The sequence below is a fragment of the Rana temporaria genome, chromosome 5 (assembly GCF_905171775.1).
Source record: "Rana temporaria chromosome 5, aRanTem1.1, whole genome shotgun sequence".
Classification (NCBI taxonomy): domain Eukaryota; kingdom Metazoa; phylum Chordata; class Amphibia; order Anura; family Ranidae; genus Rana; species Rana temporaria.
This window is the reverse complement of record NC_053493.1, coordinates 58,389,355-58,414,910: the sequence shown is the minus strand read 5'-3', so window position 1 is coordinate 58,414,910 and position 25,556 is coordinate 58,389,355. Positions and strand designations below refer to the sequence as shown.

Genomic DNA, 25,556 nt, shown 5'->3' with positions numbered 1-25,556 from the left:
AATTCCTCCACCTGTGCTATATAGTGTGGAAGGAGGAATCTGACATTTTTTTTATTTTGTTCAGCGACCAAAAATCTATCAGTGTATGGCCAGCTTTATCTCTGACAACTGTGGGGGTTTTTCCTCATTTCCTGTGTGATCACAGGACAGGCAATGAGGGGAAATCACCCAGCATCAACCTGACAAAGGGTAAGATTTCTGCACTTTACTACCCCAAAGACCTCACAACAGGGGCACACATACCAAACATATTTTTGATATTTGGGCCCCAAAATATCTACAGAAACATTTGCCTGAATTGTGCTTTAGGGCCCATTCACACTCGGAACTGCTTGTGAACTGCGCAGGAATGCGCTGCTTGTTCCGTCGCAATTTACAAGCAGTTCTGTGCAGTACAATCTCAACCCTATGCATACTGAATGTGCCAATATGTGATCTACTTTTGGAAGCACACTGCAACAGGATTGCATGATACTTTTGTACCATGCAATCCAGTGCAGCCAAATACACTGCATTTGGGGGGAGGGGGTCATTAACTTTGCACTGACAGCCGCTGCAGATCGCAAAGGTAATGCAATTTGAACGTGGTGTGGAAAACGTGTACAGAACACAGGTTTGCCGCACAGCATTCTAGTGTGAATGAGCCCCTAATGGCAGTACATTTGGCTTGCAATCCACTGAGCATCCATGTGCAATAAGCTATTGTTATGGCCCTTTTGAGCATAGAGTGTGTTTGGCGTCTTTCAGCAATATGAACAAAAGAGGTTCCTTTTGACCCCGGGATATACTGGGGTGCTGAAAAGTGCTCATATACCTTGGCAGATCCTTTTTCTAAGAACAGCAAAGAAAACTACTCTTCCTTGTAGCCCAGCTATGACTTCTCCCCTCAGTTTGTGAACATTTGGTGCACACATGCTGAAAAGGCTGATCCCCTCTTCTATATGAAAAAGGGAACAATTGCTCAGTGGTGGGAAAAACTTTCCAAAACAGTGGATAATGTCTGAGAGCAGAAAACTGCTTGTGAAGCGTACTCCTTATTCCGCAGCCTGATGGATTGTGTTATAAGAGAATACTGAGCCATGTATGATGTGCTATTTTATGGCACTCGACACACAAACGGGTAAACCAGGTGAACATTTCCATTCAGGTTTTCCATTCTTCTCCCAGTACATACGGAGCCGTCATGGAAAGATCTGATCAAACATCTCCTGCGTGTCCGGCAAGCTTGCAAAACACTATTCCAAGCACAACCTAATTAGCAATAGAGGTACATAAAATGTATCATAAACGGTATAATAATTTTTTTTGGGGAAGTTTCCCCATTTGTGAAAACAATGTAAGTGCATCTAAACAATGAACAATTACAATATTTTAACCAGCTTCTGTCTGACCACTGTACAAGGACAGAAGGTGGTTATAGGGCAAGGTGTTGTTTTAATACAGGGTTCGACAAACCCTGGGCGCCAGGTCGCAATTGCGACTAGAATTAGCAACCTGGGGCAGCACAGCTGGGGTATCCTGTGTCTCTGTGCGCCCCCCACCTCCCCTGCCGTGCAAACGTGCCGGGCCGTGCCTTTGCAGTCTTCTGCAGGTTTATGCTTCCTTCTGTGATCTGGCGCCACCTTGTGGTGACCGTTGGTATGACAAGACAACCAGCAATGCTAATGGTGCTTCCCCTGTCTGTTTTCACTTCCATCTCCTTCCCTCTAATTAAAACCCCCAAACATTATATATAATTTTTTTTTCCATTTTAACACCCTAGACAATAAAATGGCGGTCGTTGCAATTCTTTGTCACACCGTATTTGCGCAGCGGTCTTACAAGTGCACTTTTTTGGGAAAAAATACACTTAACCACTTAACAACCGCCCTATAGACGAAGGCGGTTGCTTAACTCTGGGAGGGCGTCAATGTACGTCCTCCCAGAATCGCGCTCCCGCGCGCCCTGTGGGGAGTCTCCGTGACCGCCGGGTCCTCCGGACCCGGCTGATCACGGTAAATCGCCGCTGATAGCAGCGGTTTACCACGTGATCGCTCCGTCCAATGACGGAGCGATCACTAGTAAACAAACCGGCGTCATGTGATGACGCCGGTTCCTCCCTCTCCTCTCTGTACCGAACGGTACAGTGCGAGAGAGGAGAGGGGGGGAGAGCGGAAGCAGCAGCAGCTGCTGCTGCGGGCTGGATCTGTGACACATGCAGTCACAGATCCAGCCATCCATCCCTCCCTGTGCAATACTCTGCAATGCCCCCATACTCTGCAATGCCCCCATACTCTGCAATGCCCCCATACTCTGCAATGCCCCCATACTCTGCAATGCCCCCATACTCTGCAATGCCCCCATACTCTGCAATGCCCCCATACTCTGCAATGCCCCCATACTCTGCAATGCCCCCATACTCTGCAATGCCCCCATACTCTGCAATGCCCCCATACTCTGCAATGCCCCCATACTCTGCAATGCCCCCATACTCTGCAATGCCCCCATACTCTGCAATGCCCCCATACTCTGCAATGCCCCCATACTCTGCAATGCCCCCATACTCTGCAATGCCCCCATACTCTGCAATGCCCCCATACTCTGCAATGCCCCCATACTCTGCAATGCCCCCATACTCTGCAATGCCCCCATACTCTGCAATGCCCCCATACTCTGCAATGCCCCCATACTCTGCAATGCCCCCATACTCTGCAATGCCCCCATACTCTGCAATGCCCCCATACTCTGCAATGCCCCCATACTCTGCAATGCCCCCATACTCTGCAATGCCCCCATACTCTGCAATGCCCCCATACTCTGCAATGCCCCCATACTCTGCAATGCCCCCATACTCTGCAATGCCCCCATACTCTGCAATGCCCCCATACTCTGCAATGCCCCCATACTCTGCAATGCCCCCATACTCTGCAATGCCCCCATACTCTGCAATGCCCCCATACTCTGCAATGCCCCCATACTCTGCAATGCCCCCATACTCTGCAATGCCCCCATACTCTGCAATGCCCCCATACTCTGCAATGCCCCCATACTCTGCAATGCCCCCATACTCTGCAATGCCCCCATACTCTGCAATGCCCCCATACTCTGCAATGCCCCCATACTCTGCAATGCCCCCATACTCTGCAATGCCCCCATACTCTGCAATGCCCCCATACTCTGCAATGCCCCCATACTCTGCAATGCCCCCATACTCTGCAATGCCCCCATACTCTGCAATGCCCCCATACTCTGCAATGCCCCCATACTCTGCAATGCCCCCATACTCTGCAATGCCCCCATACTCTGCAATGCCCCCATACTCTGCAATGCCCCCATACTCTGCAATGCCCCCATACTCTGCAATGCCCCCATACTCTGCAATGCCCCCATACTCTGCAATGCCCCCATACTCTGCAATGCCCCCATACTCTGCAATGCCCCCATACTCTGCAATGCCCCCATACTCTGCAATGCCCCCATACTCTGCAATGCCCCCATACTCTGCAATGCCCCCATACTCTGCAATGCCCCCATACTCTGCAATGCCCCCATACTCTGCAATGCCCCCATACTCTGCAATGCCCCCATACTCTGCAATGCCCCCATACTCTGCAATGCCCCCATACTCTGCAATGCCCCCATACTCTGCAATGCCCCCATACTCTGCAATGCCCCGCAATGCTCCGCAATGCCCCGCAACGTCGTCTATGGGGATTTTTAAGTAGCGAAGTTTGGCACCATTCCACGAGCGTGTGCAATTTTGAAGGGTGACATGTTGGGTATCTATTTACTCGGCGTAACTTCATCTTTCACATTTATGCAAAAGAATGAAGAAAAAATACTAAATTTGCCAAATTTTATAACAGAAACAAAGAAAAATTATTATTTTTTACAGAATTTTCAGTCTTTTTTCTCTTATAGCGCAAAAAATAAAAAACCCAACGGTGATTAAATACCACCAAAAGAAAGCTCCATTTGTGTGAAAGCTGAAAATTGGTCTGGTTATTAAGGGGGTTTACGTGCCCAGTGGTCAAGTGGTAAAAAAAAAAAAGTTAGCCCAATTTTTTTTTTTTATATTGTGAAAGATAATGTTACGCCGAGTAAATTGATACCCAACATGTCACGCTTTAAAACTGCGTCCGCTCGTGGAATTAGCGACAAATTTTTACCCTTTAAAATCTCCATATGCAACGTTTAATTCTTTTTTCTACAGGTTGCATGTTTTGAGTTACAGAGGAGGTCTAGGGCTAGAATTATTGCTCTCGCTCTACCAATCACAGCGATACCTCACGTGTGGTTTGAACATGGCTTTCATATGCGGGCGCTACTCACGTATGCGTTCGCTTCTGCGCGCAAGCTCGGCGGGACGGGGACGCGTTCCTGGCTCCTAACTTTTTTAGCTGGCTCCTAGATTCCAAGCAAATTTGTCAAGCCCTGTTTTAATATGTGACCCACAGCGTGCACAGGACCAAGTTCTGTGATCATAGAGTCCACTGGACAGTGAACAGCACAGAACCAATGAGAGCAGCTCTCTACCACATGATCATTGTGACCAATCACTGCATTACACAATGTAAGCAAGGACTGTGATTAGCAGCCAGCTCTCACTTTCTTCTCCCACTCTGATCATGTGTGAGAGGAAAGAAAGCTTCCTGATCTCTGCCAGCACCCAATGTAACCTAGGTACCAGTGTTATGCAACACTAGAAACTGTCACCCAGCCCTCTACAGCATATGTCCGCTCCATCCGGTCTACGATCTGACCTGTATATTAGCCCCTCACCTCCCTTATCCTGTCCATCTGCACAATAACTCCTCCATCTCCATCCTCCCATTGTACAGAAGTCTGTTTTTCAACTGAACAAGCTGTACTGCAGATATAGCAGTTAGAGGGTTGAAAAACATTCAACACTGAAAGGGGTAGATACAATTATTTTAAAGGAAAAACACTTGTAACTGTAACTGCTTATAAAATGTTTGCTAGTTATCTAAATCTGCTAGTGCATCAAACACTCTTCTCTCCCCAGACTGACAATGCTGCTGTCCAAAAGGTGTCTTTCTTCGCCATCCAGTGTTGGGGCACTCCAATACAGGAGGTGCGTTACTGGTTAGATCACCAGGTGAAAACAGAGGGGAAAAGCCTAAAAGAAAACTAATGCATCCACATCTAATGATTAGTAAGCTGCAATATATTAAAGTTTTGGCTTTGGTTTTAAGCCCCAGTTCACACTGGTACGATTTGACATGTCAAATTGTCTGCATTTGCACCATCCTAATCTGTGCTACGCCGAAGCTGCAGCGCTGCATCGATTTTAAAAAGTAGTTTCTGTACTACTTATTGCAATTTCAGCCCGCGATTGACATCTGTGCAAAAACCTCTGAAATCGCGGCCGAAATCGGGACCGACATGCGGGAGTGAAATCGTGTAAGTTCAGCTGCAATCGCATGGATTCATTCCCGCAGCCCAGTGTGAACCTGGGCTTATACCACTTTGAGCATTAAAATACATTTACCGTATATAATGGCCCAAAAAGAAACAGACTAAAAATTATGTCCCCTTGTCAGAAGTCCTCAGACTTGTAGTCAATGGAAAAACGCCTCCTTAATTTTCTTGATTTCTAAATAAAAAAATGTGATCACCTTGGTAGTGAATATTCCAAGAAAAGGGGGGAATTTCTGGGGTGTCCAATGGTCCTAGCATTTTTTGTTTTGGTATGTTTATAAACGAGTACTTTTTTAAAGTAGTTTGTTTATTAAATACCACCAAAATGAAGTTCAGGCTCTCAAGAAAAAAAAAAAAAAAAAGCTAAAATTTTAGGTACAGTGTTGGATAGTTTGTCCAACAATTAACTATCACGGCACTAAAAAATGGCCTGGACAGGAAAGGGGTGTAATATGCCAGTACTCAAGTAGCGCAATTATGTCTAGCCAAAAAAAAATTTGTGGGGAAAAAAAAGAAGGGAAGAATTAGAACCCTTGTGGAATTTTCACTGCTACCCAAGGCTCTGGTGCCATAGACTTCCCCTCACCAGTCTGAAGGCAATTTTTTTTATCAGACAGTAAAGCCTGGTACACAAGCTTTTTTTCCCATTCAACCCAAGGGTGATCCAGTGATGTGCATGAGCCACAGCTCTCCCACCTCATTGGCTGAGATAGCAGTGGGAGCTATTGGCTCCCGCTACTGTCAATCACAGCCAGTGGATGAGGAGAGAGTGGGGGCAGGGAAGGGCCGAGCCACTTTGCGCGTGAATGGACACACAGAGCAGCAGCTCGGGAATGAGTGCCAAGGGGCACCTGGCAGTAGGGGGGCCCAGAAGCATCGGCGGGAGACCAAAGAAGGGGAGAATCAGGGCGTCTCGGTGCAAAACCACTGCACAGAGTTGATATTTAAAACAAAAAAAATCTGCCTTTAATATCACTTTAAAGTGGAAATACCTGACAGGGGTTCAAACCTTTCCTTGCTCTAGCCAAAACTAAGCAAACCTTTTGGCTGGATATACAGTTTAATTGCACATCTAAGATGCACAGAAGACAGAATTGAACAGTGCACAGCAGATGCAATTTGGTCTCATATCCTGAGCTAGCAGCTGCAATATTTATGGATGCTTTAACCAAAAGCTACATCTACTCCCAGAACAGATTGCTTTAATGCTGAACAGCTTTGTTGCTGCATTTTAAACTCAGTGTTGTCATATTAGCAGGAGAAATTCTGTATTCTCCAATCCTCGCTTTACCTCATCTGACACCTCTGTGTGTGTTGGAGATTGTAGGGTCTGAGCAGATGTCTGCCTGCAGGAATGCCTTTTACTGAAACCTTTCCTGAGGGAAGAAGCATGGGGATGGACGGTCCTGGCTCTTCATCAAGACACTAAAAGGTACACTTAACACTTCCTCTTATTGTATCATTTTTAATCAGAGATCTCATTCTTGGGGTCCCAAGTATTAAAGGGGGCCTTGTGCAAGAGAAAGCCCTGCAGGCTGCCATTCTTCTGAAAATGCTAGCCGTCATGCTGATCCGTGTTGACTTTAGATCATTACAACCAAGAAACTAGCATTTTTACAGGGAGGCCAGCAATGGCAGCTTGCAAAGTTTCTCTCAACTCTGTTTCTTTAAAGTTTGTCATGAGATAAATAAGGAGGCAACCACTGATAAACCACTGTTATGCTAGCCCCATAAGGTCAATACTTCTGAGAAACTAATCTAAGGCCCCTTTCACATTGAGGCGTTTTTCATGTGGTACAGCACTAAAAATAGCGCTGCTATACCGCATGAAAAAAATCATGCCCTGCAGGCTTCAATGTGAAATCCCGAAGGCTTTCACACTGAAGTGGTGCGGTAGCAGGACCGCTCCAAAAGTCCTGCTGGCCGCATCTTTGGAGTGGTATAGGAGCGGTGTGTTTACCGCTCCTATCCATTGAAATCAATGGGAAACCGCGGTAATACCGCCTGCAACCTTTTTCGGCCACTAGCGGGGGTTAAAACCTCACCGCTAGCACCCGAATATCGCGGTAAATACGACCGTATAGCGACGCTACAAATAGCGCGGCTATACCGTCACCGCGGCTCCTCCGCCCAATGTGAAAGCAGCCTTAGAAACATGTTTTCAGAGCAGGCCTTCTGCGTTTACATACCGGTACTTGTTCTAGCATATAGCCAGGTAATAGATATTTTTTTCAACAATTCAGCAATAGAATCCCTTTTTTGTTTTCAAAATATGTTTATATTAAGAAAAAGCATACAGCCGACAAACTATGTGCCTACTGTACCATGTACTTGTATGAGAAACTATCCTGTTCTCTTTATATTGTTTCCTTTGTGTGAAATCCCCGATTCCTCTTCCTGCTAGCCCTTGTTTTCCAAGATATCCCAGACCTATGAAATCTCCCCTTTGAGACAGAGAAAGGGAATGAGGACACAGATTCCTCAGTCCATTTCTCATCAGCCTCAGCTGCACTGAAGATGAATGAACAGAAGACCGGAGGCTCCTGTTCATTCATAAACTGAAGCATCAAACACAGTTTACCCCGCTTGGTTATGAATGGACACAGTCCGTGATCAGTAAAAAATGCATTCAGAAAAGTAAGGAGCCGGTAAATTACATATTTACCAGCTCCTTTCTCCACTCTTTATTCTGACAGATCTGGGACAGGGGGAACCGAAAGGAGGACAATGAGGGGGAGCAGAGAAGGGGTGGAGGATGACGCATAGGGGGAGCAGAGAAGGAGTGAAGGACATGGTGTGATCAGTGCAGTTGGGGGGGGGGCGTTAAAAGCACAGATCTCCCTGTATAGATTTCAATAAAGCAGTTGAAAGCCATAGGAGTGAGAGGAGGTGAAGTGGCCATCAGCTGCTTTATTGAAAGCTACACAGGGAGATCGGTGCCTGCAACAGCCCCCACTGCCGCACCGATCATCCTGACATGCCAGATATTGGATTAGGCATCAGCACATTTGCACGAGTACAAGTACTCGGTATCGGTGCAACCCTAATTTTTACGTGTTATTTTGGTTTTTTTAACACGTGTTATTTTGCATTATGGCATGCATTAACAAGCATTGAATTAAGGCAGACCATTTATTATGAATGGGCTACCAAGGCTCCAAAACTGTTAAAAAAAATAAATAAATACATGATGCGTGAACTTTTTTTTTTTTAATGCAGTGCACCACAATGTATTGGTATTTGCATTCTGGGGCCCTTAAATGTACAATGTGTTGGGGTGCCATTCACAATGAATGACATCACAATGCAATGCACATAGAACTCTGCCATGCATTTTAGCTGTGTGTTTCAACACAAAGTGTAAATTGGCCCTAAGCTTTTTTTTAAGTCGCTGTTAAAAAAGTAAAAGCGCTTAAACGGTCAAGATTTCCAGAAACATTCTGCTAAAGACAGGAAATAACCCTTTAAAATAAGGCGATATGCTCTCAGTCTTCACCAGACCAGGTTTGCTCATTGGAAGATTTTCACTTACTTCTGGTTAAAAAAAAATTCATACAGCATATCACTGTCTGAGTGTTCTAACACACACATTTATATTTACCTATATATGTAGTATATTGAGGCACTTCTATTTTACTAGATCCACTAGCCACTTTTATACACCTTGGATCATATACAAGTTATCATTGTACCTACTCCCGGTACATTTAGCCTCCGGCTGAGAGAGCGCCACGACCCCATACTTTCTTATCTTACTTCTGGTTACAGTTTTAATAATTATCAATTTCCCCTCACTTACTGTACTGGAGAGAAACAGTGAACCTTGCTACAAAGGACACAGATAGCATAAGAACCCCCCCAAAAACAGAAGCTTTACATACACTTTAAAGGAACTCTATATCAAATAATATGGTAGTCAGCCATTTAGAAAGGACACCTGGAAAGCGTAGTCAGAAGTCAGGACTCCTGATCGACATACTGGTTTCTGGTCAGTGACTTAAAGTAGTGGGGCCTTAGGACCAGCATAACAGCCAAGCATAGCATCTCAGTAAAAGGTTCCCTTTGACCACTTGTATCCTATATCACCTAACTCCACAGGTGGCATGACAAGTCTGTGATACTGATAAATTACTGGTATGTGTGTGTGAGGGTCTATTTGCAGGTGTAGAACATTTCAGCAAACAATGGACAGGTCTCAGAATGACCATAATCTGATACTCAGTGTACCTCCAACTGGGGACAAGTGAAGTGTGAATCATGTACAATATAAAATTCTCATCTGTTAAGCTCAGCGGGGCTACTGACTGAATGTACCCTCTGATACAAAGCTACACCCGTTTATAAACCAGAAATGTAAAAGCGTCTTACCAGTTGCACCTTTGATGCTCCATACATTGGTTTCTGAGTGCAGATTGTTCCACTCCGGCTTCATGTCATCCACCTCTACCTGCGGGGAGCTTTCGGCTATTGGCAGCTCTCGCTGCATAGCAGGTTGTAACAGTGTCTGCGGGTTGAGCAATTCCACTGTGCTCTTACTTGAGATAACATGCCCAAGCCTCTTCTGCTCGCTGGCGGATTCCTCCTCCTCTGACACATCCAGCACGGGATGGACGACTTCCTTCTGAGCAGGACTACACTTTCTCGGGCTGCTCTCCTCTGTGGAAAGTGCTTTGCTCTCCAACAGTGGCTGCTTCCTTGGTTCAGGCTCTCTGAGTTTATCAGCTAGTGGAGAGCTCCAAGACTCTGAAAGCAGTGAGCTCCTCTCTGTAGTATTTGCTGTCTCCATCGAAGTGTGAAGCAGAGTGGAAGCGCTGGAGATACTTGATATTCTCTCATCGTAATTGGATGACTTTGTGACATTCATATCCCCGGGGTAGACAGGAGAAGACCGGGACGTCAGAGTAGCCACAGATGTTACAACGGTCTGAGACAATGGAGCGATCTTTTCACCTCCGTTCTTAAACTGCACAAACAGCCAACAAACCAAAAACACATGTTAGTTGGAGAATCGAGTTTCCCCATTTATATTAGGTCAGAAGATTTTCATTTACTATATTTAAAGAAAAACTACATATAAAAAACAAGCTGCCACATAAAATTAGGCAATAAAAATATATAGCTGTGCATTCTGTAGATGCCACTTGTTTTTAATGCAGCTTTTAAACTGTCAGTACACCATTTAATATACTGGCTTCTATCAACTTTTAGGGAGTCTACAAGCTCAATCTCCATCAAGCCCCCAACATTGCTCATCCTACCCTGGCAAGGTATCAGCTCTTCTTTTGCATTCTAACAAAAAATTTGTGTTAGGCCCCTTTCCCACGGGCCGACCGTTCAGGTCCACCTGTCAGTTTTTTCGGTGGACCTGAACGAACGCCCCATGCAAGTCCATGGAAAGACAGATGTCAGCGATGTCCATGTCTGCTGACATCTGATCCGCTTAAAACAGACGTATCGCAATTTGTTCGCCATTCGTCCTGGTGGATCGGATGAGATCTGATGAAAAACGGGACATGCTGTCCGTTTTCATCCGATCTCTTCATAGGAATCAGTGGCGCTCGACAGGCCCCTCCCCGCTCAGTGAGCAGAGAGAGAGACCCGTCATCCGCCGGCTCAGTGGAGAGATCTCCAGCTAAGCTGGCGAACTCCGCAACAGATCCGCCTCATGTGGAAGGGGCCTAACAGTGAAAATGAGATCACACCTTAATAAACATAGCAAGGGTGGTAGGTGGAGAGTGGATATGAAGCCAAAGAATATCACTACCGGAGAGAATTAAAGTAGACAAAAGGACATCTGAAGACCGACTTTTGTTGGGTCAAAACTGTATCTACTCTTAAACAATTTAATGGGAATGTAAAAGCAGCTTGGGAGGTGTTCAAATGCAGGTCAGGTGTCAACTGTAGGCGAAATGCACCTGTCAAATTCTGAATGATCCCAGGGGTGTCTTTGGGACCTAGGTCAAATGCTAACCGAATGCAACTAAAAGCAATCTGCATTTATCCACTGCTTTGAGTGATTGCAAAGATTTTAACAAACTTTGTTGCAGATTCCTACTTTGCTATTCTGAAGGAATAGCGTTTTTTGTCCATGTGCCGAGTATCTAAAGGGAATGCGTTTATATTTATCAGCTGCTGCACTTGCAGGGTTCAAATGAGGAAAGTGTCAGGAAATTCATTCCTTTCGATTTCCCTTTGGTCGAATCTCATTAAAAAAAAAGTTTTTTTTAAATTGTCGCAGGGGATGCCCAAAGTCTGACTTTGACACCATCTGTGTTCAGAATACCTACATTTCATTGTACATAAAATTACAGCCCTGCAAATTAAAAATGAAAGGTCATTTTTAATGACATTCCATTACAATATGACTTGTGTAGCAATTGTATATGCTATCTAATTTTTTGCCATTTTTTTAAACATCTCTCTCCCCTATGGGACAAGTGCTGACTATAGGTACTTTCACACTGATCCACTGCAAAAATTCGATTTGCAGTGCGTTTTGACATGGGACTCAAAAACGCGATTTCCATTGCTTTCAATATGAAGGTGCATGCGTTTGTTTTTTAGCCCCTCAAAGATGCTCCAAAGATGCTGCAAGCAGGATTCTTCTCACCACAATAGAAACACACTTCCCCAGTGTGAAAACATTAATTTTCTTTAAAGGGAAGCATTTTTCTTGAGCTTTTCAGTCTTATTTACTTGAAAAACTTAATGTGAAAGGGCCCGGGCTATGAGGTCAAAACCTGACCACTTCTCTCCTGCGACGACTGATCTGACAACTATGAAGGAGACAGCAAGAGGAATGAAGAGACTGATCTCCCCCTCCCCTTCTGCATTTCTCTTGCCGTTTGTCTCAGGAAAGTGCTCACAACCAAGCTGCAGCTATCAATCCGCTATCCTATAGGGGTCTTGTTATAAAAACACTTAGAAATGTGGAACAAGCACCATTTGTACCAAATCTAGCCTACATTATGTTACTAGGGTTCATGTTGATGGCAACAGTTTGGGGATGCATCTAAAATCATTCAGAATTCATTGAGAGATACATTTAACCTCCATCTGACCTGCTTCAAGTTTTGTATTTCATGCAACAAAAGCATTACTGAGACTTCATAATTGAAAGGTACAAGCAAGCCAAAAAAGTGTTTACAATAAAAAGTCAAACAGAATTCAGCAGGTATACAGTTGTCTCATAAAAAACATGAGATCAAAAACAGAATATATAACCAACTATACAAAAAGGTCAGCAGTAAGAAGCCTATCCTTGTCAGAGAAATACCCCACTGGGAGGTCTCAAACATTCTAGGCAGAGTGCCCAGGGACCACATAGGAGATTGCCTGAGTCTAATCCTTATTTTTCCAGAACTAGCAGGGGCACCTACATACCATTAGCCTAACCAACGAGAATTAGAGAAGGTTGTCTAGTGTGGGTCAGCAATGCCTCTATCAGGTTCTCAAACAGATCCTGGGGTGTAGAGAGTCCTCATCACCTCATGTCAATATTGAGAGTCTGGTATGTGGGCGTTGTTTGAAAATGCATCCATACAAAATCGTCCCGATGCTAAGAGCTATCGATTCAGACCTTTCAAACAATAATAAAAAACCTCCCCTTTTGAGAGAAAAAAGGTAATCAGTATGGCATTAGGTCAAATGATCAATGACAAGTCATAAGATCTCTGGTGAAGAGGCTCTTGGGGAACCGATGCCAAGCAAACTTTCTGGTAGAGCTGCCGACAAGAATTTTGCCTCAGAGTGCCAAGTTACCCAATATCCTTAGGCAGAAGCCCCAATGCCTTGGCACTGGCCACAAATGAGCACCAGACAAATGCTTATTTAAAACGTTTAAAGATATCACAGGCAGAAAATTCGAGAATTAAGTTGACTTTTTCACTAGATCACTATAAGTCCTTGCCACCTGTGAGGCATCCAAATCTGAAATGTCACTCCAGCTATGTTGCATTGAAATAGGGAGGAAGGAAGAAGAGCACAGACATGAAACATTCCCAAATTCGTACAATGTATTTTTGCATACCTATGTATCTGTCCTGAAAACAAGCTGAAAGGAATTGAGAGTCTGTATCAGAGTATTAGAAGGGAGCCCTTTTAGATGTTTAATGGTCCAATTTCTGCTGTGTCCTAGAGGTTTTTGGATTTGCACACTTGACACAGGGGAATTTACAATTAGTATTTTTCCTAGCAAAATGAATGTTCATATTGCAAAGTGAATGGTAGTAAAAAAGCTAAAGAGTTCACTTTTAATGCCCAATCATGTGTGAAAACAATATTATTTATCTTTGCTACCGTGTTTTCCCGAAAAGAAAACCAGGGTCTTATATTTATTTTGGCAACAAAAAAAAGACACTAGGGCGTATCTTGAGGGGATGTCTTATTAGTATCAGTATTTTGACATTTCAATGGCAAAAAACAAATTTTGGTTAAAGTGCTTATAGGATTTTTGTAGTCCGTGGGGAGGATTGTGCTGGGGGGTCTCCCTTTGTGGCCGTTATATGAAAAGTACCTTTTTACAGCACCCCTGGGCGCTCATGTGACCTGCCTAAGCTCTTCTCCAATCTGAGATCCCCACTGACTTCAGCCTGCTCTGAGCACTGAAGAGGGAGGGGCCACAGACATCAGCCAGGAGGAGAGGAGAAGAGGGAAGAGCCGAGATTTCCGCTGACATCACGCTCCAAGCACTGAAGAGGGAGGAGCCACAGACATCAGCCAGGAGGAGAGAAGCCCCCTGGTGTGTCAGCGGCAGCTGTGGATGGGGTATTTTGCATGATAGTTGCAGGGGGGCCAAACTGCATCTTATGCCAGTGTGGTAGTTTTACAAAACGGATTAAATAAAAAAAATGTAAATTAACTTTACTAGGGCTTATTTTTGGGGTAGGGCTTATATTTCATCCCTCCCCGATAATAACGCTAGGTCTTATTTTCGGGGTAGGGCTTCTTTTTGGGGAAACACGGTAGCACAGGTATTCAGAGTGAACACATTTTAACCTTCTTTACCAACACTTTGCTCACTGAGCCCCCACTTTAGTAAATTAGCCCTGGTGGCCTCACTGTCAACTATGAACGATGGAGAGCAGAAATCCTAACAATGGGAATCAAAAGGCCCTGAAGCAAACCCAGATGTGTGAGAAAAAAAACAGCACCTGAGTCAAGGTACATTCGTCAGCCTTAGGGGCCAGTCGGATGTCTGTAGATAGAGTATGGGTGGGGTAACAGAAGCTTATGCTTCATTGTATTTAAAGGAAACCTGCCACAGACCTACACAGTCATTCTGGCTTCAGTCCAAACATTTCCACTACCTTCTTTTGAAAGATTTTATTCCTCATTTTCATTATTCAACACCACATGCGTGCCAACATCCACAGTTACAACCCATTATGACTGTTAGAATGGTTTCATTATAATCCAACTTTTCCAGTTCTATTCCCAACTACACAAATGTATTGGAAATGTGCATAGCCTTCCCTGTTTTGGATAGAGTAGTTTGGTCTGTTGGTTCATACTTTGCTACCCATGTCATGTTGGGGAGATCTGTCAGTTCTGGCCTTGCATAAAGAGAAAGGAAATCTCTACGAAGTGAGGAGAATAATCCCCATGGACCGTTTTCACCAGAACAGTGACCCCATCAGAGGATTTCTCTTCCCCTCCGGTAACAACTGTAACATTTCCCATCTTCTATTTTGGTGACAATGATCATCAGGGGACAAATACAATTGCCAACTCCCCCTGTATGCAGACAAAAAAAAAAAAAAAAAAAAAACACCCCGACAGAGGTATTAACTTCTCCACGCGTTATCAAAAACTTTAAAAATGCAAATGCAACTTGATCGGGTCAGAAGGTGGTCAACTGCACCTGCCGATGAATTCAAAATTTCACTGGATTTGACAAGATGAAGAGACGGGGCTGTGACATAAAGAGATTTTTAATACAGCTTACCTGTAAAATCTTTTTCTTGGAGTACATCACGGGACACAGAGCGGCATTCATTACTATATGGGTTATATGGAGTACCTTCAGGTGTAGACACTGGCAATCTCAAACAGGAAATGCCCCTCCCTATATAACCCCCTCCCATAGGAGGAGTACCTCAGTTTTGTAGCAAGCAGTATGCCTCCCAAAATGGTCCTCAAAAAAGAGGGGTGGGAGCTCTGTGTCCCGTGATGTACTCCAAGAAAAAGATTTTACAGGTAAGCTGTATTAAAAATCTCTTTTTCTTTATCGTACATCACGGGACACAGAGCGGCATTCATTACTATATGGGATGTCCCAAAGCAATGCTTACAATGAGGGGAGGGAGAACATCTCCAAGACAAAAGGATTTAATTTAGAGATATACTCAAATCATAATAAATCCAACTTAGTTGAGAAAAATAATTTTAAATTTTAAATTTAACTCAAAAAAGAGGAGCCCCCGGAATCCGAGGGTCTCAAACTGCAGCCTGCAGCACTGCCTGCCCGAAGGCAGTATCAGTATTCCTTCTTACGTCCAACTTGTAGAATTTTGTAAACGTGTGGACAGAAGACCAGGTTGCCGCCTTGCAAACTTGAGCCATAGAGATCTGGTGGTGTGCTGCCCAGGAGGCGCCCATGGCTCTAGTAGAATGAGCCTTTAATGATACTGGAGGAGGCAACCCTTTCAAGCCATAGGCCTGAGTGATTAATTGCTTAATCCACCTAGAAATGGTGGACTTTGCAGCTGCCTGCCCCTTCTTGGGCCCATCCGGTAGAATGAACAGCACATCTGTTTTCCGGATCTTCTTTGTAGCTTTAAGATAGGCCTTCATGGCCCTGACAATATCCAAGGTATGCAGCAACCCTTCCTTTCTGGAAGTAGGTTTAGGGAAGAAGGATGGTAATACCAAATCCTGGTTCAAATGAAAACTGGATATGACCTTCGGTAGGAAGGAAGGATGAGGGCGGAGAACGACCCTGTCCTTATGAAAAACAAGATATGGTTCCTTACAGGATAAGGCCGCTAGCTCCGAAACTCTTCTTGCGGAAACTATGGCAACCAAAAATACTAACTTCCTTGTCAGTAGAACCAAAGGAATTTCAGCCAACGGCTCAAACGGTTGTTTCTGTAAACTTGACAGAACAAGATTTAAATCCCACGGACAAAGCGGGGATTTAACTGGAGGTCTAATACGTAAGACCCCTTGAAGGAAGGTCTTAACCAGCGAGTGGGTGGCCAGCGGCCGCTGAAACCACACTGACAGAGCAGAAATCTGTCCTTTGATTGTGCTTAATGCCAATCCTTTATCCACTCCTAGCTGGAGAAAACGTAATACTCTATCGATGGTAAATTTGCGAGAAAAGCCATCGCTTGGACTCACACCAGCCTACATAGGCCTTCCAGACCCTGTAATAAATCACCCTAGAGACCGGTTTCCTGGCTCTGATTAGGGTAGAGACTACTTTCTGAGACAGACCTCTACCCCTGAGAATCAGGGATTCAGCTTCCAGGCCGTCAAATTTAGATGCCGTAAGGCAGGGTGGAGGATCGGACCTTGCGATAGCAGGTCTGGCCGTAGAGGAAGAGTCCAAGGGTCTCCCACTACCATCTTTAGGATGAGTGAGTACCATGCCCTTCTGGGCCATGCTGGAGCTACCAGGATGACTGGTATGTGTTCCACCCGGATCCTGCGCAGCAGGCGGGGTAGTAACTGGAGCGGGGGAAACGCATAAAGAAGTTTGAACTGATGCCAAGGGCAAACCAACGCATCGGTTCCGCAGGCCATCGGATCCCTTGAGCGGGATATGAACCTGTCTAGTTTCTTGTTGAGTCTCGATGCCATGATATCCACGTCCGGCACTCCCCATCTTTGGCAGAGTGCTTGAAAGACTTGTGGATGCAGAGACCATTCCCCCGGCCATAGAGTCTGGCGGCTTAAGAAGTCCGCCTGAAAGTTGTCCACTCCTGGAATGAATATTGCCGATATGCAGGGCACATGCGCCTCTGCCCATAGGAGAATCAAGCTCACCTCTCTCTGAGCGGCTTGACTCCTGGTTCCCCCTTGGTGATTTATGTATGCCACGGCCGTGGCATTGTCTGATTGAATTCTCACCGGGAACCCCTGCAATTTTGACGTCCAAGCCCTGAGGGCTAGTCGAGCAGCTCTGAGCTCCAAGATGTTGATGGGCAACTGCTTCTCTGGCTTTGCCCAAGTACCTTGGCGAGTGCAACCATCCAAAATTGCTCCCCAGCCCGTCAGGCTGGCGTCTGTGGTCACTATCTTCCAAGCCACTGGGCGGAAAGACTTCCCCTTCAGTAGATTCTGAGGGTCTAACCACCAACACAGACTTTGTCGGACTCTTGATAAGAGCGGCAACGGGATATCCAAGGCCTGTGGCCTTCTGCTCCATGCTGACAGGATGGCTGCCTGTAGGATGCGAGTGTGGCTCTGGGCGTATGGTACCGCCTCGAACGTGGCCACCATCTTGCCTAGTAACCTCATACATAGGCGAATAGTCGGTTCTTTCTTGCTTGGAACCAGTAGGATTAATTCCTTGATGGCTTTTACCTTCCTCAGAGGTAGGAACACTCCTTGTTGTTCTGTGTCTAATCTCATGCCGAGATATTCCAACTGCCTTGTGGGCTGGAAAGCTGACTTTTCTCGATTTAGGACCCAGCCGAACCTCTCGAGGTATTGGACCGTGAGGGCCACTGCTCGCTCCAAGCCGGGAGACGAGTGGTCTATGACTAGGAGGTCGTCCAGGTATGCTAGGATCGTGACCCCTTGGATCCTTAGCTTGGCTAGGATCGGAGCTAGGACCTTCGTGAACACCCGGGGGGCCGTAGCCAACCCGAAGGGAAGCGCCACGAATTGGAAGTGACGCGAAGCCACCATGAAGCGTAGATATCTTTGATGTGGCTGATAAATTGGAACATGAAGGTAGGCATCCTTTATGTCTATGGACGCCATGAAGTCGTCCTTCTGGAGTGTGGCAGCTGCTGACCGCACGGATTCCATCCGAAATGAGCGGATCTTTAGATATGCATTTACCATCTTTAGGTCCAAAATTGGCCTGACATCTCCATTGGGGATGATGAATAGGTTGGAGTAGAAACCCAGCCCCTGTTCCAGGACTGGCCGGAATCCGAGGCGGATCGTTTGGAATCCTCGACTCCTGGAAATGAGGAGGAGGAAACCTTAGGAAATCTAATTTGTAGCCTGTGGCCACGGAAGACCGTACCCACTCGTCGGGAATGCTGGCTTCCCAAATCTCTGAAAAGAGTCGCAGCCTTCCCCCCACCTTCGTGGGTGGGGGCGCCCCTTCATAAGGTTGGCTTGGGGGCTGGTTTTGCTGGTTTGCGAAACCACTGCCTTTTGCCTCTAACAGCCTGTCCTTGTGATTTGCTGTTGAAGCCGAAGTTTGCTTTTGCAGGAGGCCGTCGATACTGCTTGGCATTAGAGGGCCCCTGCCCAGGGGAATACTGTCGTTTAAACGCAGGCCCCTGAACCTTCTTCTTAGTTGGCAAGAGAGTACTCTTGCCGTTTGAAATGGTCTGAATGTATTTATCTAGGTCTTCTCCTAAGAGTCGTCCTCCATGGAAGGGGAACCCTACCAGGAGCTTCTTGCATGGGGGCTCAGCCTCCCAGCTTTTTAACCATAAGAGTCTTCTCATATGGATAAGGGATAACGATAAACGTGACGCTTGCTGGATAGAATCCTTGATTGCGTCTACCGTAAAACATATGGCCTTAGGGACATCCGAAAATTCTTCTGCCTGCTGGGCAGGAATAAGTTTAAGCATCTGCTTAAATTGATCCGATAATGCTTGAGCGACCCCAATCGCAGCCACAGCTGGCTGTACTACTGCCCCTGCAGTAGTGAAGGAGTTCTTAAGTAGTGCTTCCAAGCGCTTATCAACTGGATCCTTGAACACCTGTATGTTTTCTACAGGGCATGTTAACGATTTGTTAACACATGAGATGGCTGCGTCCACTGCAGGAGTAGCCCATCTTTTGGAAAATTTTTCTTCCATAGGATATAGGACAGAGAACTTCTTAGGTGGTAAGAAGATCTTATCTGGCTTGTTCCAATCTTGGAACAAAACTCCCTCTAATAGAGGATGGATCGGAAACACAGCATTGCTTTGAGGCGCCCTCAGTGAGCCCAAAGCTGAAACCGTCGATACCTGGAGATCTGGTACTGGCAAGTTGAATGCCCTATGGACCAAGTCCGACAATCCTTGAATCCACCAGCTCTCCCTCAGGGAGACTGCCCCAGACTCCTCTGTATCCGGATCTTCGATCCCTGAACCTACTTGGTCCTTGTCCAAGAGGTCGTCCAATTCCCCTGAGGAAAGGACCTCCTCTTCTGAGGGTCCGCGCTCGGGCGACGGAGATCTATTCCGCTTACTGCCCCGCATAGCTGCGGCTATCATTTTACCCATGCTTTTCTGCATCTCTTTTAAAGAGGTGAGTAATACCTCCTCCGTGACCATCTTAGGGTTGGACTGACCCGCGTCAGCTCCAGCCCCAGATCCCGATGGCCCCAAGGCTCCCTGTGGGGAAAGCAGCGGCATAGCATTGTCCGAGACCTCAGACTCTCTGGGGGAATCCCCACCTCTTGTACCCTTGTTTTTTGATGCCATGGTACAATACCGAGGTACACCTGCTACTTATTGGTACCTGGGACTTATAAATAGTTAAATGCCCAAACACCTGTTTGGGGGATAAAAAATGCTTCCTCTCCCCTAGATGACACTTTTTTTTTTTTTCAAATCTAGGAAAGAAAAAAAACATTCTGTCCCCCTGAGTAGTATTGCAAGAAAAACTATGAGATGGAAAAGAAACAGCCTATTTCTAGGCTTGAAAACAGTCTTTCTGAAGACTGCAATATTCTTTCTGGCCACTGTGTGTCCTCGGCGCCCCGTGCTTGCCGTTCTGGTCTTTCCTCCTCAGTTCCAAAGTATTGAATGAGCTATATGGAACAAACAAGGAAGGGCCGCCCCTTCCTTAAGCCACTGACCCGCCCTTCCCCCCCAGCAATCTCAAACAGGAAATGCCCCTCCCGACAGGGGGGGGGTGGGGTTGGGAGGAAGGGACCTCTCTGCTCCAGAGGTCGGCGTTTTGCCTGCTTTGCAGGCCGTGAGGAGGAAGACTGAATGGAGCATCGCCTGGAGGCTTGCAGGTAAGCACAGCTCTCTGACACACACATATACTTTTATATCACACAGGCCCCACTCAATGCTTTTCCAACACTACAAGGGAGGTCACATCTTATGGGGAATAATACATATAGAGCCATCCTATCTTTATGATATGTGACTAGTTTGCCAGATGCAGTGCATAACTTTAGGCATGTCCCCTGTGACCCCCCAGAAAAAACCTGCTAAGAACCAAGTTCCGCAAGTTTTCCCCTCACTTACCTGCTCCATGCCGCAGGACTTTGCCAAGCAAGAGGCCCAATCTTCCCCCATCTCGGTGGGGATGTCTAGACCTTCAGGCCCTGGGTTCCTATGAAGGATCCACTGTCCTGGGCCCATATAGCACTCTGGCAACAGAAACATTAGGCACCCAAAGGTTTCTAAGTTCTGGGCCCAGGGTCCAGCTCTCTAAAAAGAAAAGCATTATGGGCTATACCCCAAGGGTTTGGGGTCCGGTTACTGACCACTTTAGCGCTGAGGCTTTTTTGGACAGAACCGGTTAGCTCACCTAATCCCAAGGATGTGGAGGCAAGCTAAACCATGACTAACACCTAAGACACTGGCGGAAAAACTGAGGTACTCCTCCTATGGGAGGGGGTTATATAGGGAGGGGCATTTCCTGTTTGAGATTGCCAGTGTCTACACCTGAAGGTACTCCATATAACCCATATAGTAATGAATGCCGCTCTGTGTCCCGTGATGTACGATAAAGAAAAAGCTCTCAACCTCATCCAATCAGTAAACTCCTTGGAATCATTCAGAAAATGCAAAGTGTTTGTACTGAGCAACAGCCTCTTGTGCTAAAAATGCAGGGGGCCAGTAGCTCAGCATGGAATTTAGAATCAAGAGGAGATGACTAGAACAGTGGTGTCTTACTTCAATGATTTTCAGCTTCCAGGGGCATCAGCTAGTTGCAGTATATATACACACATGGTTGCATTGCTCCAAGCTGGACCAAAGCAAGTAAAAATATGTGATGCCTGGAATTCTTTAAGTCTGCACTCCAAAACCCCCTACTGTCCATACACTGGCCACAGACATGCCAACAAGGCCCTTCCACCCCCATATACTCAATATCTCAGAAGGTTAATTCCTGCCCTTGGGTGTATAAGCTGACCAAAGACATCACAATTACAAGCAAATATATTCTACATTACCATGTGCACCTTAGAGTGGGACTCCAGCCAAAAACTTGTTTTGGAAAGAGTAAAGAATGGCTAGAACCGATGTCAGCTTTTTTGCTATGTCTCTATCAAGGGACTTTCTCCTCACTTCCTTTGCGATCACTGGGGACAGGAAGTAAAGAATGACAGAGGTTCAAAACCACCTCCTAGCTATCCAAAACAAAATATTCTGGCTGCAATTTAAATTTAACCTTGCATTAATTACACAGGGTAACAAATATATAAAAGCTAACAATTAAAAAAAAAAAAAAAAAAAGAATAAAAGCAAAAAACTAGATACCTGTTCAACCTCAACCAGAGTTACAGGCTGAGTCTGGTATCGTGCGTTCATCCTCCGCTGCCTGATATCCAGTCTGCTTCTGGTGGTCACTTCCTTTGTGATTGGTTGTGAAAGTTTATTAAACAAAGCCATCTTTTCGGCTAGGGACAGTGAGGAAGAGTCTGGCCCTTCTGGTTCCTCCTGCTCCACCTTGGTTTCTTTAATCACTTCTGTCTCCGTCTTGGAAATGGCTTTCTGGTGCGCTGAAGCCTGCAAACTACAGCACATAGGACAGTGTAGAGGAGGAGAACATAGAACGACATGAGCACACAGCTGTGTTTCAATATCATAAACCCCATGCATTTACACACACAAACATGCAGGACCAATCAGCAAAACCCATTAAAATGTCATCAATATGTATATAGCCCTCTGCACGCAAAAATCATTTACTGGACTTAATTTACCTCATAAAAAGGTTATTTCTGGTTTATTACCCTTATAAAAGTACATTACTATACGCAACATCCAAATATATAAAAAAAAACATAAAAAAAATAAAAAGAAAAATTTTTTTTTTTTACATTTATTGATACTTTGCTACAGAAAAACATACCATAGCATAAATCATAGGTGTCGTCATAATTCCTTAGGAGGAGACTAAATACAACATTTCAAGGGAGACTTGCGTATTCTTACCGAGTAGGATTTATTATTCATTGCATATTTTGTATTTTTACTACGATATTTTAAACATTTTTGTGAAGACTCCCTCTAGTGGAGTCAACACTGCAATGAGTCTGGCTGAATGTTTTAACAAAAACTATAAGTTTGCCATAAAAAAAAAAAAAAAAACCCTCTCTTTAACTAGATTTCAGCTCCTATGTCCCACAACCACTAGCAAAAACAAGGAGCATTAAGCTACACCCTAATTGGACCAAGTAACAGATTGCCATCACGCCAAGTCCATCTTGGTATATTACATATGAGAATGGCAACACTGATACAATGGTAACAAAACATAATACAAAGAAAACCAAGATCAAAGTTATGTGCTCAAACTGTTTTGACACTCCGCCCCCCCCCCCCCCCCCGTTTTTATGGCAACATTGAGCCCCATTGTTCCCTGAACTTCTTCCCCTGCATTTCTGAAACTCTTGCATGGCTCCCTTTAACCCTTCCATCAAAACCAATGCCAAGATGTTTATATATTTATTAGACTTCTGTTGTATCACATTACTTGTACAGCATTATTAATCTAAATGCCTTTGGTGCAATACCAGGTTTCACCTTTAAGAGCTGCTGCATGCACAATATGGAAATCATAGCACACATGAAAAGCCAAGTGGAAGATTCCTTCACTAAGGTGCCACATGCAGTGGTCAAACGACTCACCAGAAAAGTCTGCTAAAAACTGTTAGTTAGAATATTGTGAATAGGATTATATTTTGTGATTTTGGGGCAATTGTAAAATTACACAGGCATATGTTAACCTGGAAATGGGTGTTGAAAAGTTAAAAACAAGCTTTAACAGAAACCAGTACGGAGAGCGGATATGTAGGCTACCACTAGTCAACAATGGCAACCCACAAAATAATCACAGCACAGGTCTTTAACCATCCTGCAACTTAGGACCTCACACTTTATATTTCACACCCCAAAACATGTATCGGGCTAATCAATTAAACATGCACAACACAAAGGAAGCTTTTCTACCCATAACCATTCAGCTTCTAACATTTCCATAGTCAAGAAATCTGGGACAAAACCCATGACCATCATTCCCAAGGGAAATAAGAATACAATTACCATGAAAACAATACTAAAATGTTAGAAGAAAACAAAATGGAAAAGGAAAAGCTAGCAAATTTTCCGGCAGAAGGTGAAGGAGCACACACATGAGTCAGTAAATGTAGTTTCATAAAGTGTTCCATTCCTGAAATAGATGATAAATCTAGCCAAACGACAATGACTTGTTTTCTCTCTTCATTCAGGTCTATGTTCAGTTGGCTGCTGAGCACTGTATTTGGTGGCATTATGAATGGTCTTCTGTGGGATAGAGGGTTATCCTAGGACAGTAATGGCGAACCTTGGAACCCCGCATTTTGGAACTTAATTTCCCATGATGCTCATGCACTGTTCCAAAACATCTGGGGTGCCAAGGTTCACCATCACTGCCCTAGGAATTAATTAAATCACTAGGCAAGCTTGGTCCAACCACTGTATTGAAGATGTGAGCCCAGCCAATGCATGTCAACAGCACACAAATGTGAAATGGTGCCAGTAAAAGCAATGGCAAACATGTACATACGAATTACCATGCATTAAAATCCATAGGTAGTAATGGGCCCATAAACCGATTTCTAAACACAATCTTTTTATGGGAGTTTGCTATAAACTGCCTGGCCTGTACAGGCCCCAGTAAAGTGTTAATATCAACCCCATACATACTGCCACCAAGGCTTGGTGCCTACCTAGAGAGGCAAATGAGAGCCAAACTGGGCTGGTGAAGTAAAGACACACATTTATCCTTTAAAGTGTAAGTTCACCTTTTCGGAAAAAATGAAAATGTAAACACCATATAGCCTCCCCAGTCCCAGCTGTACTTACCTTCATGGTGATAAACTGTCAGTGCCCACAAAGCCACTGCTGCCGTCTGAGGGTTTGAAAACCCTGCTCTTCACTTTCTTCGTACTGGACAGATCAGAGCAATTCTGATTGGTCAGCACTGGCATAGAGCATTGTCCTGGAAGGGCTTCAGAAAAAATAGGGGGGAAATCAGGGATTTCAAATCTCTGGACTGCTGCACCAGCTGTGTGGGAACTGACAGATGATTACCCAAGGAGAGAAGTACAGAGGGGACTGTAGGTGTAAAGTTATGTCAAACACCCCTTAAGCCTCACTCTTTATTTTCAATATGATAATGTAACAAAGGGCAGACTTTTTAGTATTGCATATTTCACTTAGGTTGTTCCCTTAGGCCTTATTCTGGTCTCATGTCAGTAAGTTGTGTCTTTGGAATGCCACTGGATGCGGACAGCCGTCAATGTGCATTTTTTTATATTTGTAGGTGGCTGGCTGACCAACGGGGCAGTGGAAGGGTCAGAATACTAGATGTCTTTCCCCCTTTCAGATGCATTGATGTAGGTTTATTTCCTTTTCACATGCAGACATGCTGCATATTTGAACACTGCTCTGCACATGACACCAACAATTTGGTGTTAACAGAGCACATAGAAAACAGCAGTTTTCTGCCTGCCCTTGCAGAGACCTGTGGAGGAAGTTCACCAAAACAGAAGCAGCAGACACCTGGAGTAGTTGTGTAAAAGGCAACCAATCAACTTTGATCTTTTAAATCCAACAACGCAGATCTGAGACGAGAGCTGCTGACTGTCAGTCGCCGCTCTGCTCCCTCCTCGCTCACTGAAGTGGTGGGCTGTGAAGGGGACAGGAGGGGAAGGCTCAGGCTCTCTGCAGCTCGCTGAGAGGATGAGCCATGTGCTGGTCCAGACATGCCGACCCCAGTGT

The 25,556-nt window shown here is 45.1% G+C and overlaps 1 protein-coding gene across 16 annotated transcripts in view; it reads right to left on the bottom strand.

Moving 5' to 3' along the window:
• The window catches only part of SVIL (supervillin), a 198,830-nt gene that overhangs the window by 98,404 nt on the left and 74,870 nt on the right, over positions 1–25,556 (bottom strand). For all 16 annotated transcript variants that reach the window (XM_040352604.1, XM_040352607.1, XM_040352606.1 and 13 more), the window contains 2 exons: positions 22,050–22,305; positions 9,790–10,384 (listed from right to left, as the gene is read on the bottom strand). In XM_040352604.1, the coding sequence (XP_040208538.1) occupies positions 9,790–10,384; positions 22,050–22,305 (851 nt within the window). The remainder of the gene's footprint in view (positions 1–9,789; positions 10,385–22,049; positions 22,306–25,556) is intronic.